This window comes from Tachysurus vachellii, chromosome 4 (assembly GCF_030014155.1).
Source record: "Tachysurus vachellii isolate PV-2020 chromosome 4, HZAU_Pvac_v1, whole genome shotgun sequence".
Lineage (NCBI taxonomy): Eukaryota > Metazoa > Chordata > Actinopteri > Siluriformes > Bagridae > Tachysurus > Tachysurus vachellii.
This window is the reverse complement of record NC_083463.1, coordinates 24,058,183-24,078,102: the sequence shown is the minus strand read 5'-3', so window position 1 is coordinate 24,078,102 and position 19,920 is coordinate 24,058,183. Positions and strand designations below refer to the sequence as shown.

The following is a 19,920-nucleotide window of genomic DNA, read 5'->3' as shown; positions in this document are numbered from 1 at the left end:
GTGATAGAGAGTATATTTAGTGCCCCTTTTCAACATTTGTAGTAGTTAACCTTCAGATTTGGAATATTAAGCTCATTCATTGTATATGTTTATAATAATAATTGGATGGATTATAGGTCATTAGATATAGTGTAAATCTTCATAAATATATTATGTACAAATAAAATAAACATCTAGAGGCAACAAGGTGACCAGATTCATTTCACTTCATCTAGTTTCTTATCACTTCATTTTTTGGAATCATGGTGCATTTCTTTGCTCAAAGTTAAATTACATGACTATGCTGGACATATTATGAACCTACTGTAGTCTGAGATTTCTCATTTCAAGCATTGCAATTTTCACTTCTATCTGTCAAGTTTATTATGTATAATTTTACATAATAGTATAATAGGAAACACTAGATACAATTTCACTTATACGTTTCCCTTCTTCAATTCTCTTCGGAAAGTTTCCTGTGCCCAGAGTGTTATAAAAGTGTCTTTCCCTGACCTACAACATTTAAACATTTTCTATTCTTATTATTATTTAATGTATAGTCTCTCTCTCACACTCTCTCTCTCTCGCTCTCTAACGAGATGTCCTAGCCACAACATGCCTATATTTCTTAAACAAATGACACTATAGCAGGTTAATAGTGTCAAACATCATGTAAGCAAATACTGGTAGTAGAGAAAGTTTCCTTTGTTGAATTTGATAGACATATTAGCACCAGAAGAGGGCCATATTCTGCCATTATTGCAGCAGGTTCAGACTATTTCTTATTCTGTATCAAATGTCAAATGAATTTCATGGATATGGACATGGATATAAATGGAGAAGAACCTTGTGAAAATGAGAAATTCTTCATTCATGAACAATTTCTTACCGGATGCAATGGTAATAGCATCTAGGATTGTGCATTAATGTGAATGTTTATGCAAGTAATGGAAATACTATAATCATATAAAACAAATACATATATAATTATTTCAATAAATACATAATTTCATAAATTTAAATAGAATATATTACATAATAAATAATAATAATAATAAAATAGTACCAAATAATCTACATAAAATTTAAAATGAATTAGTCTTAAAATGTGCTCAAAATGTGCAGATTGTAATGCCTTAGAAAGCATTCATCTGTGTTATATCTTTCAACCGCACATATGTTGCACCCTCTAGCATTCAAGCACACACTGTAGAGTTTTTACATTATTTGCATATGAATAGAACAGGACAGTTGTGAATTGGTACATAAACTTCAAACCATCCACCTAAAAGCAAAGCCAAAGAAAAACAAGAAAATTTGTTTCAATACAGAAATAATACACTTCAGATTTTGCCCAAGAGTCTCTTTTGTGTATTTAGATTTAAATATAGTTAAGACAGCAGATATTTTATACTTTTATGTTTAAGGACAAAGTATAGAAATGATTATGGTCTAAAGTGTACATGTGTGACAACATGCACAACAGGAGATAGGAATGCAGTGAGCAAGGGTATGGGTTGTGAGAAGCATTTGATGCCCTGCCTCTTTTCTCTTTGTCCTGTAAAAGGCAGTTCTTGGAATCGGGTGTCGTTTCTGCTTCTCGAAGCCTTACAGTTTAGTCAGAGTCATGCTATCAGGAGCAAACAGACATCTGCTTATGCACAAAGAGACATATGCTGCTAGAAAGATTAACATGGGCAAGTTTTCCTTTCAGAGGTAACCTTGGTCTGGAATAGGACACTCTGAGTCTGGTAAGACAAATGTTCTATCATTACTAATGCCAGTAACGTTCTTAATTATGTATTCATTTCTTGTTCATGTGTCAAAATCTTGTTCCCATTCTTTAGAGAGTAAATAGTTAGTGTCTAAATAGCAAACACCATAAATGTGCATTTAAGCCTTCATTGCTTATTGTATCACTATATTGTAATGTTGGTATGTTGAGTGTAAAATTTCCCATTCTGCAATGCTCATCAGTTTTGCCAAAATAAGCACAAATTTCTGTTTTAATGTTTCCTTCATGCCAGAAAGTTAGAATGCAGAGATATTCATTGAAAGCTTAGATTATTGATTTTTCTTTAACTTTCTTAACTGAAGAATGATGCAAAAGTGCAATATTTTTGGAAATTATCACAGAGAAAGCTGTTTAAATGATGCCAGTGCAGATTTATTGATTTATTTCTAAGAAATATTTTACTGACAGCTTAATTTGAATTCATACAATTAAAACAAATGTGTTGAAAATAGTTACACAGGTCTTATTTCCTACAGATATTCTGAGTGTACTCAGTGACATCACATATTGAGTTAAACTCAATACACTCAAAAAACACAGCACACCATGTGTTGCTATAGTAAACCCATCAGTGTTTTTCTATGTGTCTATCATAACAGTTTGTTACTGATAAATTTTATTATATTATAAGAAGTTTATTATAAATGATGTAACACAAAGAGCCACTTAAGCACACTGATTTAACATAAACAAATACATTTTAAACTTGCACATGCACTTGAAATTCAGCATTTTTAATTAAAACTTCATAAACCTTTAAAAAAAATCTTCACAAAAACATATCTATGTTAAGCACCATTGAAACAGTACTCCAAAGTCTGAAACAGTTTCCAACATATAAATTACAAACAAGGTAAATGTGCTCATGTTACAAATAGAAATATACTTATTATGAAGTAAAAATTTTCAAAACATTTAGAAAAAATAACCATCAAGGGCATATATTTCATGCACTGACCTAAGGTGATCTGCTCTCATTAACAAAATATATTCTCATTAACTATTTGTCAAAGACACAAAATTGTAGTCTGAAACTCTGAACCTATTAAAAATGTTATATCTAGGTGGACATACTGATACTATAATGATACAATATCTAAAGATTTATAATCCATCCAAGTCAGCAGCCAGCTTTGCCTTAAGGGGACCATGTTTTGCTGTAACCATATGCACTTTGCTAAGAGGTCCATAAATATATTTATAGTCATTATACTCAGGTAATTCTGTCAGGATAAAGAAACTTAAAATATTTGAGGTGATCTCAGTTATATAGTCATATATGTGTGTATGTATATATATATGTATATATAGTTGTGAGGTGGGGCTTCCATGGATTAGACTCGATTGGATTGAGAAAACGGGGAATCTGGAGGCCATATCAACCCCTCAAACTTATTGCTGTGCTCCACAAACCATTCCTGAACCATTTTTGTTTTGTGGAAGCGCGCATCAGTTCTGATGCTCACATGCCCATTGTTGGTGCTTTCGGTGGTGGACGGGGGTCAGCAATGGGCACCCTGATTTCTTCTCCAGATATTTACATTTACAGCATTTGGCAGATGCCCTTTTCCAGAGCAATGAACAAAAGTAATATATATTATTTGCATATCTTTCAAAAGTAAACTAGCCATAAGTCTAGCAAATTAAAGCTTGGGCAACTTATCCTTCAAACTGTAGCCACATTTACTTTACAGAATAGTGCATCAAATGTTCCTGGCTGTTTCAGAGGTTTTTAAATAAATTTGTCCAAATTGGGTTAATTGTCAATTTGCATGACAATTTGCATGAGTGACATGCATGCACTCTAATACAGATTTTTTTTAAATGACTTTTTGACAACATTGGCTGAGGTGAAATGTATCTACACATGAGATGGTGTGCGTGGCATAGTTCTATAAAATACAATTGGAAAAAAGCTTGTAAAAACACTTATGCAATGCAATGCACAGATATATAAATTTGTTGAACAATTGGAATATTTTGGAATAAAAAACATTCTACAATTGATGTAAATGAATAGAAATAGGCAAGATGAATAAATACTCCTCAATAGGAATGCTTGTTAAAAAAGAATAATCTAGTATATACAATAATTCAGTCAAAGGTTTGACAAATAACAAAGTATATATAAATATATATAATATATAATATTCTGAAATCTTATTAAAATTTAATATTTTACCTTTATTAATCTGAAAGTCCTGAAAAATTCTAACAGGTTATAAAAATTATTAGGCGACAAAACAACTCTAAAACTGAGGAAAAATCAGCACATTAGAATGATTTCTGAAGGATCATGTGACACTGAAGACTGGTGTAATGGCTGTTAAAAATTCAAATTCAATTTATTTGTATAGCACTTTTTACAATTCCCATTCTCAAAGCAGAAGTATGGAAACAGAAGAGAGAGAAAAAAAGAAATTTATATTTAATAACAATAATAAGAAAAAATAAGGATAAAAATAAATCAATGAATATATACAATTAAGTTTAAAATTAATTTAAAAATATTAACTTAAAATTTAAAATACTATATATCTATCCCTATCCCTAATGAGCAAGCCAGAGGCGACAGCAACAAGGAAAACCTCCCTGAGATGATATTAGGAAGAAACCTTGAGAGGAATAAGGCTCAGAAGGAAACCCATTCTCATTTGGGTGACACTGGACAGTAAATAATGTAAATGTAAATAATGTCCTTTCTACAACATTTTATAATAGTGCAACCGAGAGATCCTGAGGAACTAATGGGTCATTGCAAACTCTGAGTTCAGCATAAACCTGATTGCTTGATAAAGACTAGACCATACAGCTGACTGACACAACATGAAGGCATGAGAGTTTCTGGGCAGCTCCATCCACAACAATTCCCTGAGACACTGGCTGACCATGCAGATCAATCCCTGGCAGGGTGACCACCCAGCGACAAGACTCCAAACAGGTGTAGAACATCAGGATTGACAAAGTAGCTCCGTAAGAAGAGATGATCAGGCTAATGAGCTCGGGAGTGACAATTAAGTGCTTTATAGTTTAGTAATAGTATTTTATAATCAATGCAAAACTTAACTGGGAGCCAATGCAATGATGATAAGATGGGGTGATATGTTCATATTTTCTGGTTCTAGTTAAAATTCTAGTTGCTGCGTTTTGGACTAATTGTTTATGCTCCTACTGGAACATCCAGACAGTAAAGAATTACTGTACAATAATCCAACCTAGAGGTAAAAATGCATGAACTAGCATTTCTGTATCATGTAATGACATCATATTTCTTATCTTAGCAATATTTCTGAGAAGAAAGAAGGCTACACTTGTGATCTATGTGAGCTTCAAATGAGAGTCTCAAAATCACACCAAGGTCTTTTACTGCTGATGTAATAGAAAGACCATCCAGAGTTACTCTGTAATCAGAAATCTTACCTCTGGCTGCCTGTAGACCTAGTAAACGCACTTCTGTCTTGTCAGAGTTAAGCAGGAAGAAGTTAGTAAGCATCCACTAATGTCCTTCGCACATCTTCAATCTTATTAAGCTGGTGAGTCACATCTGACTTAGCTGAAACATATAGCTGCATGTCATCAGCATAACAGTGGAAGCCAATACCATGTTTACGAATAATTGCACCAAGGGGTAGCATATATAGGGAGAAAAGCAATGGATCTAAAACAGAACCTTGCGGAACCCCGAACATTACCTTAGTTTGTTTAGAGTAGTCACCATTTAGATCTAGGAACTGATATCGATCTGTCAAATAAGACCCGATCCTGGAGAAGGCTGTCCCTTTAACAGCAACAACATGTTCTAGCCTATCAAGTAGAATAGCATGGTCAATGGTATCAAAAACTGCACTAAGATCAAGCAATACCGGCAGAAACAAAACCCTGATCAGAGGCCAGTAACAGGTCATTTACAACTTTAACCAGCACTGTCTCTTTGCTATGATGAGGCCTAAATCCTGACTGATACATTTCATGAATATTATTCCAATGTAGGTACTGTATGAGCATAACTGCTGAGTGACAATCTTTTCTAGGATCTTGGAGATAAAGGGGAGGTTTGATATACAGTATGCCTATAGTTGGCTTGGGTCGAGGTCAGGTTTTTTAATCAATGGTTTGATAATCGCTATCTTAAAAGATTTCGGCACATAGCCAGTGCTAAGGGAATAATTTATTATCTTTAGAATGGGTTGGATAGCTACTGGTAGTAGTCTGTTTTAAGAAACACGTGGGTAGGGGATCCAGTATGCAGGATGATAATTTTGAAGAGGAAATCAGTGAAAATAAGTCAGTCTGTTGAAGGGGATTAAAACGGTCTAATTACTGATCAAAAACAGAAATATTATCTATGGCATTATCTATCAATTTGTTTGGTATTAAATAATTGGTCTGAATTTTCTGCCTGATGTTATCAATTTTTCCATTGAAATAATTCATAAAGTCATTACGTGCTACAAAAAGAAGGTGTTTTTATTCCTATTTAATTTTGCTACAGTATAAAATATAAATTAGGATCATTTTTGTTATCTTCAATAAGTCTTGAAAAATACGCGGATCTAGCAGCACTAAGATTTTTTTTTTTTGTAGCTATGAAGGCTTTCCTTCCATGCTAATCAAAATACTGTTAATTTACTTTGATGCCATTTATGTTCTACTTTCCTAGCTGATTGTTTTAAAGTTTGTGTGTTTTCATTGAACCAGGGTGCTAGTTTTTTCTCTCTAATTACTTTCTTTTTAAGTGGAGTTACAATATCTAGGGTGTAGCAAAACACTGACTCTAAATTCTCAGTCACCTGATCGAGTGGGGTCAGATGGTGATCCAATCATGGATGATAATTCTGGGAGACTGTATGTAAATGTCTCTGCAGTAGTAGATGTAAATGCACATTTAACATGGTGACGTGGCAAATTGCAAAATCGTGTAATTTAAATGAAATGAGATAATGGTCAGAGATAGCTTCTGATTGAGGCACTGTGACTATATATTCTATATTTAATCCAAGAGTTAGACCAAGATCAAGAGTGAGAGCTCCATTATGAGTGGGTCCTATTACATACTGGTTAACCCCTACTGAATCTAAGATGGAAACAACTGCTGTTCTTAGAGGATCTTCTAACTTATCAAAATGAATATTAAAGTCTCCAGCAATTACTGCTTTGTCTAAAGAAACAACTAGGTTTGAAATTCCATCCATCCATCCATCCATCTTCTACCGCTTATCCGGGGCCGGGTCGCGGGGGCAGCAGTCTGAGCAGGGACACCCAGACTTCCCTCTCCCCAGACACTTCCTCCAGCTCCTCCGGGGGAATACCGAGGCGTTCCCAGGCCAGCCGAGAGACATAGTCCCTCCAGCGTGTCCTAGGTCTTCCCCGGGGCCTCCTTCCGGTTGGACATGCCCGGAACACCTCCCCAGGGAGGCGTCCAGGAGGCATCCGGAACAGATGCCCGAGCCACCTCAGCTGACTCCTCTCGATGTGGAGGAGCAGCGGCTCTACTCTGAGCTCCTCCCGAGTGACCGAGCTCCTCACCCTATCTCTAAGGGAGCGCCCAGCCACCCTGCGGAGGAAACTCATTTCGGCCGCCTGTATCCGGGATCTTGTCCTTTCGGTCATGACCCAAAGCTCATGACCATAGGTAAGGGTAGGAACGTAGATCGACTGGTAAATAGAGAGCTTCGCCTTGCGGCTCAGCTTTTTCTTCACCACAACAGACCGGTATATCGACCGCATCACTGCAGAAGATACACCGATCCGCCTGTCGATCTCCCGCTCCATCCTTCCCTCACTCGTGAACAAGACCCCAAGATACTTAAACTCCTCCACTTGAGGCAGGAGCTTTCCACCAACCCGAAGGGGACAAGCCACCCTTTTCCGGCTGAGAACCATGGCCTCGGACTTGGAGGTGCTGATTCTCATCCCTGCCGCTTCACACTCGGCTGCAAACCGTCCCAGTGCACGCTGAAGGTCCTGATTTGAAGAAGCCAACAGGACAACATCATCTGCAAAAAGCAGAGACGAAATCCCGTGGTCCCCAAACCGGACTCCCTCCGGCCCCTGACTGCGCCTAGAAATCCTGTCCATATAAATAATGAACAGGACCGGTGACAAAGGGCAGCCCTGCCGGAGTCCAACATGCACCGGGAACAAGTCTGACTTACTGCCGGCAATGCGAACCAAACTCCTGCTCCGGTCATATAGGGACCGAACAGCCCTTAGCAAAGGGCCCCGGACCCCATACTCCCAGAGCACCCCCCACAGATCACCACGAGGGACACAGTCGAATGCCTTCTCCAGATCCACAAAGCACATGTGGACTGGTTGGGCAAACTCCCATGAACCCTCCAGCAACCTGGTGAGGGTATAGAGATGGTCCAGTGTTCCACGACCGGGACGAAACCCACATTGTTCCTCCTGAATCCGAGGTTCGACTATCGGCCGAATTCTCCTCTCCAGTACCCTGGCATAGACTTTTCCGGGGAGGCTGAGGAGTGTGATCCCCCTGTAGTTGGAACACACCCTCCGGTCCCCCTTCTTAAACAGAGGGACCACCACCCCAGTCTGCCAGTCCAGAGGCACTGTCCCCAGCCGCCACGCGATGTTGCAGAGGCGTGTCAACCAAGACAGCCCCACAACATCCAGAGACTTGAGGTACTCAGGGCGGATCTCATCCACCCCCGGTGCCTTGCCACTGAGGAGCTTCTCAACCACCTCAGTGACCTCAGCTTGGGGGATCGATGAGTCCTCAACTGAGCCCTCTGCCTCTGCTTCCTCAGTGGAAGACATGTCGGTGGGGTTGAGGAGATCCTCGAAGTACTCCTTCCACCGTCCGAGAATGTCCCCAGTCGAAGTCAGCAGATTCCCACTCTCACTGTAAACAGTGTGAGCAGGGCACTGCTTCCCCTTCCTGAGGCGCCGGACGGTTTGCCAGAATTTCTTCGAGGCCAACCTTTAGTCCTTCTCCATGGCCTCACCGAACTCTTCCCAGACCCGAGTTTTTGCCTCTGCAACCACCTGGGCTGAAGCTCGCTTGGCCCTCCGGTACCTATCAGCTGCCTCCGGAGTCCCCCGAGCCAACCAGGCTCGATAGGACTCCTTCTTCAGCTTGACGGCATCCCTTACTTCCGGTGTCCACCACCGGGTTCGGGGATTGCCGCCACGACAGGCACCAGAGACCTTACGGCCACAGCTCCGCGTGGCCGCGTCGACAATGGAGGTGGAGAACATGGTCCACTCAGACTCAACGTCTCCAACCTCCCTCGGGATCTGGTTGAAGCTCTGCCGGAGGTGGGAGTTGAAGATCTCTCTGACCGGAGACTCTGCCAAACGTTCCCAGCGGACCCTCACAGTACGTTTGGGTCTGCCAAGTCTGTCCAACTTCCTCCCCGGCCATCGGATCCAATTCACCACCAGGTGGTGATCAGTTGACAGCTCCGCCCCTCTCTTTACCCGAGTGTCCAAGACATACGGCCGGAGGTCAGATGAAACAACCACAAAGTCGATCATCGACCTCCGACCTAGGGTGTCCTGATGCCATGTGTACTGATGGACACCCTTATGCTTGAACATGGTGTTCATTATGGACAAACTGTGACTAGCACAGAAGTCCAATAACAGAACACCACTCGGGTTCAGGTCGGGGGGGCCGTTCCTCCCAATCACGCCCCTCCAGGTGTCACTGTCGCTGCCCACGTGAGCGTTGAAGTCCCCCAGTAGAATGACGGAGTCCCCGGTCGGAGCACTTTCCAGCACCCCTCCCAGAGACTCCAAGAAGGTCGGGTACTCTACACTGCCATTTGGCCCGTAAGCACAAATAACAGTGAGAGACCTCTCCCCGACCCGAAGGCGTAGGGAAACGACCCTCTCGTTCACCGGGGTGAACTCCAACACATGGCTGCTGAGCTGGGGGGCTATAAGCAAGCCCACACCAGCCCGCCGCCTCTCACCGCGGGCAACTCCAGAGTAGTAGAGAGCCCAGCCTCTCTCAAGGAGTTGGGTTCCAGAGCCCAAGCCGTGCGTGGAGGTGAGCCCAACTATATCTAGTCGGTATCTCTCGACCTCCCGCACCAGCTCAGGCTCCTTCCCCCCCAGCGAGGTGACATTCCATGTCCCTAGAGCCAGATTCCGTGTCCGGGGATTGGGTCGCCGAGGCTCCCGCCTTCGACTGCCACCCAATCCACATTGCACCAGCCCCTTACGGTTTCTCCTGCAGGTGGTGGGCCCACAGGAGATCGGCCCCACGTCACTCTTTCGGGCTGTGCCCGGCCGGGCCCCATGGGGTAAGACCCGGCCACCAGGCGCTCGCATGCGAGCCCCAACCCCGGGCCTGGCTCCAGGGTGGGGCCCCGGTTGCGCCATACCGGGCGACGTCACGGACCTTGTTTTATTCTTCTTCATAAAGGGCTCTTGAACCGCTCTTTGTCTGGCCTGTCACCCAGGACCTGTTTGCCTTGGGAGACCCTACCAGGGGCAAAAAGCCCCAGACAACATAGCTCCTAGGATCATTCAGGCACGCAAACCCCTCCACCACAATAAGGTGGCGGTTCAAGGAGGGGAAATTAAATTTCAGGCGGTTCAAGGTTTGAAATTAAATCTGCAAATTCACAGAGGAATTCAGAATATGGCTCAGGAGGTCTGTAAATAACAATTAGAGGAACTGACTCAGTACACTTAGTTTGGTGGCTATATATGTTATGTTAGTATGCAGAACTTCGAATGAGTTGAAAACATGTCTAGATTCTTGCTTAATGCCTACCTTATCATCAGGAATAACTGCGACACCTCCTCCCTGCGACACCTCCTCCCTACAAACTACCACCTGTTTGTAGTTTTTTGTTTAGCTAGGGAAACAGACACAGTCTCTATATTGTGACGACTCAGTGCAGCTAGTAGACGGTCAGATTAGCCAGCTTGTCTGCTCCCTGTCCCTGGCTCTGGATTGTCACCAATTAACTTAAACTATGTGCTATAAGCACCACCTGGACATCCAGCAGTTCAGTGACCATAACCTGCTGTAAGCTACACCGCCACGCCGCATTGGGTTGGGCCAGAGCATACTACGGCATTTGCTAATTCCCTCAGAACCAGGAGTTAAATAGAGGTGCAGATGCACAAAGGCACCTAAAGGGGATTCTAGAAGCAATTCTTGATTCAATCTAGTATATGTAAGAATATGTCTAGAATATGTAATTCAGTAATGCTACAGCATATATACAAAAACCTAATATATGGTTTATATATGGTCTTTTTCATTTTATCCATACAGTAGCTGACTCTGAAATTGAATACAGTTACAGTTTTTACATATTTTATCAAGCTTCAACAACTGGAAACATATTTTAAATGGATAATATGCAAAAATAATATGCTAGTTGTATGATGAAAATAAATAAATAAATAAATAAATAAATAAATAAATATATATATATATATATATATATATATATATATATATATATATATATGTCATGTACAGTTGTCACAAGGTTACATATATCAAGTTATATAAAATTCATCAACGTTAAAACCAGTTATACCACTTAAAACCAGAATAAGGTGTTAACATTAGATTATGACAAGTAAATTATAAGTTGATCTCTCTAATAGCAACATGAAAGAAAATGTTTTAAAACAGCCTGTTTTTTAGACATCAAATTGATCATGTATGTATCTTATATATAAAATATCTGGAATATCTGCTTGTTGTGAGGGGTCTTGTGAAAGCACCTTATTTTATATATATATAGTACAGTATATAATGTTTGTCTACATTACAGGGGTTTGGGGGATGTCAGTGAAGTTGCGTTTTGATTGGCCAGCAAAATATGGCATGGTGCAGAGAAGTTGCTCCTTCACTGGAGTTAACACACTGACCAACAGACATAGGTAAGTCTTATGTCTTTATAACCTCCAAATGGTTTCCAGCAAGCTGTTGGTGCTTTATGCACTAGTATGGGTATATTGTTATGTGAGTGTTTGTAGTGAGGTGGGCTTTTTTCAATATGTCATGTACAGTTGTCACAAGGTTACATATATCAAGTTATATAAAATTCATCAACGTTAAAACCAGTTATACCACTTAAAACCAGAATAAGGTGTTAACATTAGATTATGACAAGTAAATTATAAGTTGATCTCTCTAATAGCAACATGAAAGAAAATGTTTTAAAACAGCCTGTTTTTTAGACATCAAATTGATCATGTATGTATCTTATATATAAAATATCTGGAATATCTGCTTGTTGTGAGGGGTCTTGTGAAAGCACCTTAATAGATGTATTTGATGTACAGTATAGCAACTGTAATAATGGGAGATCACATTAAATTATGTTTAAGGCGATGTGCATAGTATGATTAAATTTCCTCTTGGTATGATAGAATTAGCATAGAGAATTTAATTGACTGAAGAAGAATGACTCATTGATGTTGTGTACGTAGTGAGACGTTTTGATAGGGCATTCAAATCCAGAGAGAGCTACAAGAGTACAGATATTTTGTTGCAGATTTCAGAGACAAATGAGATAGTACAAATGGTTACATATTGAACTCTTTTTCTTTTTTCTTGTCTCCCTTTCCCATCCCGTCTTTCCCCAAACACTCCATAGGTTATCTTATGCTCGTACTTCTCTTCGCACCAAAGGCCTGCCAGGAAAATCTACAAGAATCCTTTCTTCTACTCAGGTGGTTGGCAGTATTTGGGGACAGCAACCTGAGCAGGTGGACAGAGTTTTCCAGGCTTTACAGAAGGGGCTCAAGTATGAACTAATTGTTTTATTGTTATACACAGCTAGTGTGTTGATATTCTGCCTAAAATAGTAAATAAAAATTGAATGTAATATAAAGGAAATCCATTATAATAATTAATAGCTTTTGGAAATGAAATAAGCTTTTGGCTCATAGGGAGTATCTTGAAGGTCACAAAACAGAGCTGGAATTCCTCTTATCCCAGCAAAGAGACTCTACAAGGAATTCAAGACTGGTAAGACCATTAGCTCCATATTCCTTGCTGACTAGCTGTTCATAAAAATATGAACAGTTGACCACAACCTGTTAGGATTATGATTGTAAATGTAATTATAGGTTGCATTAGCAAAATTAAGCAAAATATATATGATTTGAAGGTTTTTTATTTTATCTTTTAGGCTTTTTTCTATGACTTAGAGAAGGTGAGTTTTTCTTTAGTTCTGCACACTTTATTTCTTTATTTATCTTTTTTATTTATATTTGAAGTTTGGGTAAACTGGATAAATGTCTTTTCCCCCTACAACAGGATATAAGAGCCTTGGAAAGATACATACGGAGACTGGAGTTTCAAATTAGTAAGGTAAAACTTTTATTTTTAGCCCGCAGCTAAGTATTTATTACATGTGTGGTGAGATCCATGCATAAATACATTAGGATTAAAGTGAAGTTCATTAACAGAGGTTTTTCAAGACACATACATTATGTGAGAGGATGAAGATAATTTGGCTCGGGTGAAGTTTTAGGTGTATATATCTTTCCATTCACACTAAAGGGCAAATGCAATCAAGCAAGAAGGGATTCAAATAATACAAATGTTATTATTTAAGGCAATTTACCAACAACCAACAAAAACATGTTTATTGAGTACAGAAAAATGGTATTCAGTGTTCTCTGTAACAAGTGGATTGTTAGTTTTCCAGTCATGTTCCCAAGGGGACAGATTTGAGTGATGCACGAATACTGCTTTAATCGTCCATTCTGTATAGTTTGATAAAACAGAACAGAATGAAACATTCTCCAGTTTAAGCTACTATAGATAAAATAATATAAAACACAAAGAGATAAAAGTAAGAAAAGCACACCTGACCATTAAAAAAATTATTACCTATTATCATGTCATACCAGCAACATAATTTTCATCAATCCTCATGGATGTAACCTCAGGATTTCTTATTTTTAATAAAGCTAGTGTTTGCTGTAAAAATTTCCAGGTCTGCATTGTGTATATTATTGTCTTACACATACAGGTGGAAGGGTTATATGAGACATATTGTATCCAGTGGAGATTATGCCAAGGAGCTGTTAATATGAAACGAGCATTTTCACTCTCCCCATCTTCACGGGAATCACGAGAGAGCCTGCTGGAGCTGAACCGCAACCACAGACACATCTTAGAGGTATGTGTGACAGTCACACACACACACAAACACACACACAAATAATACTAATAATATTTCTACAATATCAACTAACTTTTTGAATGGATGAGCTCTTCCTGCTTCTCTGGCCAATATAAATAAAGCTTGGCCATTGCACCAGTAATTCTATTTTCAAATTGAATTTTACATAGTTCAGTTGCAGGCTAGCTTAAATTTTTCGCTTAAAGTTTCTTGAGTTGGTAATTTCTTGTTTCATTCTTTTCTTTTTTTTCCTCTCTCTCACCTGGATCATGATTGATTAGTTAATGGAACATATAGCCCAAAGTAACAGTGTGCTTTGTATTTTACTATGTATTTATATTTTAATGCTGTTGGCTTGCAACTCTATATAAATTGTCTTCCTAGCTGAAATAGACACATGAGTGTGATATCTAACTTCACATAACATATCACTGTTGCAAATGTTAATATACTCAACACTTTGAAGATATTCCTGATCAGCCCGTGGTTCCTGTCAGCCTGTGGTTACTTCATAGCTATCAAGATTATTATTAGTTGTGCAATTACTTGTTGATACAAGATGAAGGCACAGCACCATAGTAAATTTTAATAAACTGCTGATGTTTATAGAATATGTGTTCAATGGAAGGAGAATTGGAGATCCTACTGGGAGAGTTGCAAATAAAAATGAAAGGTATAAATCACCAATTTATGGTTAGATATATGATACTTACCCTACATTCTGCCACTTTGTGTAATAAATCCTTTTCCTGGCAGGTTTGATTGGTTTTGCTCGTCTCTGCCCAGGGGATCAATATGAGGTAAATATGACTTGTGTAGTATCCCCACTGCACTTATATGGATATACAATGCCATTTGGCACCCATTATGAAAACAAGCAATTAATCTCTAAAAAACTTCACATCTAATATATAATATTTTGGGTTTAGATATACAGGTGCACTGCATATTTTATTTATGAAAACATAAAAAATTAAATCCTTCCCACAAACACATACTACTGTATACTGAAGAGATGAAGAGAACATGAGTTCCAGACATTTGGTATGCTGTATCTAGGCAAAGTATCACTGATCCACCCCTATATTTTAGAGTTGGTGCAAAGTACTTTATGTAGACTCATTTTGCTGTCAATGCTAATGGTGTGCAGACCAAAAAACAATTGCTTTACTGGGTCACAATGCGTGATACCATTTGTAGTTCAAAGGACAGTTGTTGACTTTCAGGCTTGTGGGATGCGCTCTGGAAGGGCTTCTTTCTCTGAATACTTTCAAATAGCTTGTTTTTATGAAAGTGTCTTCACATCCTCCTTATTTTGTGGGTGACACTGTGTTCAATACATAACAATTGCATTTGTGTTTCGTACTATTGAACCTTTCTGTTTAGTAGGTGATATGTATTGTTAATTTTAATTGTTTATGTAAATAAATAGTTTATAGTTTTTTTTAAATATACATTACTAAATTTGTGCAGGTCAAATAATCATCCAACTCTTTTGTGAGGTTTCTGAGTTCTGTTTTTATTGACAACGGTTTATATTCAGTGAGGTTGTTGAGACTGAGAACAAAACAAAAATAATATACTTTTATAATGAATAATGATATTTGAATGATAATTTAATTGCATTTATTCACAATATTGTTTAGGATGTTAATAACTTTGACACATTATTTTGTGGTAAATAATAGTTCTAGTCATCCTGGTGGAATATGGTAAATTAGTAGAATAGTTGTATACACATATACAAACCAAACCACTCTCACTATGTAGGTATTAATACGATTGGGACAACAGCGATGGAGAATCAGAGGGCGGATACAGACTGATGACCAACAGCTATGGAATGAAGAGCAAATGGTTTTCCTCCCTCATATTCACGAGAGCTTTGAGATCAAGGTGATTTATGCGTACCCACACACCTGTTCAAACAGAACTGTCTCTAAAGGCTCTGATGACAGAATAGTCCCTTATATGCCATTTATGATAGCTGCATCAGGTATTACATGACCATAGGCAGGTTTCAGCTACTTCTGAAGAAATGTTAACAAAATTTAAAAGGACATTTTTTCACTTGTAATATAATGATATAGATTTTTTATTGCATGCAATTTCCATTAAGAAATTCCAATAAACGTAAAATACATTTCAAGAACAAACAGCTTAAAAGAAAACAACAGGAAAATGCACTTCTGCAGTTTCAGGTTTAAGGAGCGCAGGGCAGGATATAATCATATTATTTGCTGTGCAATCAGGAACTGTGCAAAAACTCAGCTGGATGGTGCATTTTAAAAGTGATTCTTCAGTACATTTTGATATAATCCTTTAAAAATTGGTTGTGATTATAATAACCATAGAAGTTATTTGTAAAGCATTTAAGATTTTACACATGACACTGTAGGTTTATTTAATCTCTTTCTGTCAAAAGCTTCCTTGCATACCTATTAAATATTTTTAACAGATGTTAAAATATTTACACTTAATAAAATATACTTATATAAAATAAATATTTATACTTGTCTAATGTTTAATGTCTAATGTTTAAATTTGACTAATGATAGTTTAGACAAGCATGCAGTGATAGAAATTATTTTATGGTAATGAACTCAAGTTAATGTACGGAAGCGTATTGCATTCACTTGAGGAAAAAAAATCTACTCTGTTTTTCTGAATTAACGACTTAATTATCTCAAAATTATGAGAGAATTTTTCAGGAAAAAATTTTTTTTGCTCTGTTTTTCTGAATTAACGACTTAATTATCTCAAAATTATGAGATAATGCTTCACGGATATAAGATGATGCATCTGAAATGCATTCAGGCTGGCTATGTGGTGACACAAGAGACAATCAGGCAATTGTTGAAAATACTGGATCCCCATGGAGTGCAACTGAGGCGCCGGAATCGTCTTCGGCGACGTTTGTATCATAATCCAGGCCGAACTTTTTATGGCATGTTGATTCATATGATAAACTCAAACCATATGGGATCTGCATCAATGGTGTAATCGACTGGTTTTCACGAATGGTGATACGGCTACCGTGAAGTATACCATATCGGTTCAACTGATCCTGGAGAAACACAGCAACGTCAAGCAGATCAGAATGTTCTTTTCGTCTGAACAGTAAAATAAACAGTAAAGTAAAATAAAACCGGATTAAACTTGAAAGGCGGGACATGTTTACTTCCATGCAATCCACATTAAGTCGTTAATTCAGAAAAACAGACCAAAAAAATTTTTATTCATGAAAAATTCTCATAATTTTGAGATAATTAAGTCGTTAATTCAGAAAAACAGAGCAAAAAAATTTTTTTCCTGAAAAATTCTCATAATTTTGAGATAATTAAGTCGTTAATTCAGAAAACAGTAGATTTTTTTTTCCTCAAGTGAATGCAATACGCTTCCGTATTAATGTGATAATGAGTTGAGTGTGTGTGAGATTTGAAAGGGGTTGAAGGGGGTGTGGCATCCTAATGGCTTGTGAAAATGATCTCCTATTTTTTGTGAAGAAAAATAGTCTTTTGGCATATTTTGAGTGATAATTGTATTAGTGTACTCTGATGTTATGAAGAGAAGCAGGTGAGGACAGGTTTGCAGGTCTAGTAATATATGATCAGCAAAAACATCACTGGATTGTGGCACTGTAATATCAAGAATATCATGTAGGGATGATATGATCCTACTGTACATTATAGATTTTTTTTTACAGAGGTTCATAACACAAGCACAATTACAGTTGAAAATTAATGGAGCTCATTATCATTTTCTTGCCACATTCAGGTATTAGCTATAGTTGGAAAGTAACCTTTTTAGGGCTTTATCTTCTGGTACCTGGAGCAAATGCTTCCATAATAACCAGACAAATAGAGTTGTGCTTACAATTCTAGGAGAACTGCATTTTTATTCAGTGGACCACTCTTGCATTTCTTAATGACTTTCAACCCTTTGAAATCCTAGGGTGCATCCCAGATTGCAAATAATAGGGCTTTCAATTTTTTCTCTCAATTCCAGCTATCACAAACATACAAATACATTACAAAATGCAAATACACACAACAACTGTTGAGCCGCACTTTACTATGTGGAATATAAGTCTCCATCCAGTCCTGTGAAGTATTGGCCCAAGTACTAATTTTGCAACAATCAAAATGTCTGTTGATGTCTGTTGCATCAAAATTTACCTTTGTGCCACAATATTATATTTTCCCCCAAATGTTATGGAATGTAGATTTATTTATTGTTTTTTTGCTAATGTTCAAGGAGTGAATAGTAATGCAAGATGTGAGATGTAATGCATTGTATGTGTTGGCTTGTTGAGTGGCTTCAACAAATGTGCTTGGTTTGGTCTCAATGATGCCATGCAAAGGTCCCAGCCAGAAAGTGACTGACAAACTGCTTCAGTTCAAAGCGCTTCTCTGACTGCATTGGGTGAGGTTTCGGGCAGTGACTGCAGTCAGAGAGTTTTGGGTTAACATAAAGGGCTGTTCCCTTTCTTCCAATGCTACGAAACATGACTGCAAGCAATACCTCTCTGGAGCCCAGACCAACCCTGCACAAACACAGCTCTTCTGACAGCTGAATAATCCAGCTGGCTCTCTGGTGGCACACTACAGGTTTCCCTCTCTAGTAAGAAAAGTTTGGATGCAGAGCCACTCATCTATCTTCTATCTTCTAACCAAAGATGTCCATGTATGCCTCAGAATTATTCTGGAGATCAGGTGACAAGGGACAGGGAACTTCCCGGTGGAGTTATGGGAGAGGAGGAAGTGGTCTAGAGGCTTTCTAACAATCCATGGCCTGCTGGTCTGTGATTTGTAATTTCTTTACCATAACCAATTATTTCACTGAAAGTATAACCAAAATAAATGAATATAGCCCAGACCTTATATTTAACCCCTGTTTGTGATTGCAGAATAGAAATGCTTAGTGATCAACATCATACACCACACATCTTGGCATGCGTTGCAAAGTAACATAACCATCATATGATGATATGTGTCCTTTAGGTAACAGAGGTAAAGAACCTGAGCTCCAACTTAGTTGGAATGGTGACATGTAAATGTGCAGACTTCTACAGTGCACATCCACAAATGATGATTGTTGACATTACGGAACTGGCAACCATCAAACTCCAACTGGAAGTGGTCTGGAAGTAAGTAGTACATCCTTTGTAAAATATTTTCTTAACTCAGTATATTTTGCAGGCCAGATGGAGGGAATTTTCAGGTCTAATTAAAACCTTACATCCAGCATCACATGCTGTCAACTGGAGAAATAAAGAAATATTTCATGGCTATACTATTTTTGCAGTGTACAATTTACAGTTACAATTTATATGATTTCTTTAATACAGCTAAAATCCCAGGTGATAGCAGTTGATATTTGACATTATCTCTTTAAATTCTGAAGTCACTTGCCTAAGACTGCAAACTGTAAGCTATTGTAATTTTGTTCTGAGCTTGTTTTGCCCTTAGAGTGTTTAGACAATGGTTACCACAGTGGCACAAAAAGTTTCTATTGCCTTACTCAGTCTTACTTTATATGCAGTCCTTTTGACAGTGGCATGGTAAAGTATCTCATGTCATCTGCCAGTCGACAGTCTACCAACAGCAGGAAAATACCGGTGAGCAACTATGCACCTCCTAACACTCCCACCTTCTCAGTCATATACTTTTAAGTGAAATGTGAACTTGAAAAAAGGCCATGCATCTATTATTTGACAGTCTATGCTGCACCAGTTTCAAAACACAGATGGCTCTTTCTCCATTGGCTCACATGAATCCCGGGGTGTGTTTCTGCTTAATTACCTGACTGAATCTGCCCAGGCAGTCTCTCCTTTGGTCTATGAAAGGGCCAGTCATCCTCCAATCTTCCCTGACATTTCCATGGATTGTCAGTCAGTGTATGATGACCTTTTACAGACACCCCTTCCAAAGGTAGAATTCATGCAAAAATCAATTAGAAAAAACATAGTATTCTAAACACTGCATGATCTTCTAATTTTCAATTTGC

General features: G+C 38.5%; 1 protein-coding gene across 2 annotated transcripts in view; it reads left to right on the top strand.

Moving 5' to 3' along the window:
* Window positions 1-1,573: 1,573 nt before the first annotated feature.
* The window catches only part of ripor3 (RIPOR family member 3), a 35,105-nt gene continuing 16,758 nt past the window's right edge, over window positions 1,574-19,920 (top strand). Inside the window, exons 1-13 of one of the 2 annotated variants that reach the window (XM_060868430.1) lie at window positions 1,574-1,730; window positions 11,545-11,653; window positions 12,373-12,522; window positions 12,668-12,746; window positions 12,910-12,933; window positions 13,038-13,091; window positions 13,759-13,908; window positions 14,521-14,584; window positions 14,668-14,711; window positions 15,682-15,807; window positions 18,915-19,060; window positions 19,456-19,531; window positions 19,632-19,844. In XM_060868430.1, the coding sequence (XP_060724413.1) occupies window positions 11,556-11,653; window positions 12,373-12,522; window positions 12,668-12,746; window positions 12,910-12,933; window positions 13,038-13,091; window positions 13,759-13,908; window positions 14,521-14,584; window positions 14,668-14,711; window positions 15,682-15,807; window positions 18,915-19,060; window positions 19,456-19,531; window positions 19,632-19,844 (1,224 nt within the window). In that variant the 5' untranslated portion in view covers window positions 1,574-1,730; window positions 11,545-11,555. The remainder of the gene's footprint in view (window positions 1,731-11,544; window positions 11,654-12,372; window positions 12,523-12,667; window positions 12,747-12,909; window positions 12,934-13,037; window positions 13,092-13,758; window positions 13,909-14,520; window positions 14,585-14,667; window positions 14,712-15,681; window positions 15,808-18,914; window positions 19,061-19,455; window positions 19,532-19,631; window positions 19,845-19,920) is intronic. The other variant, XM_060868431.1, reaches the window with a different exon arrangement.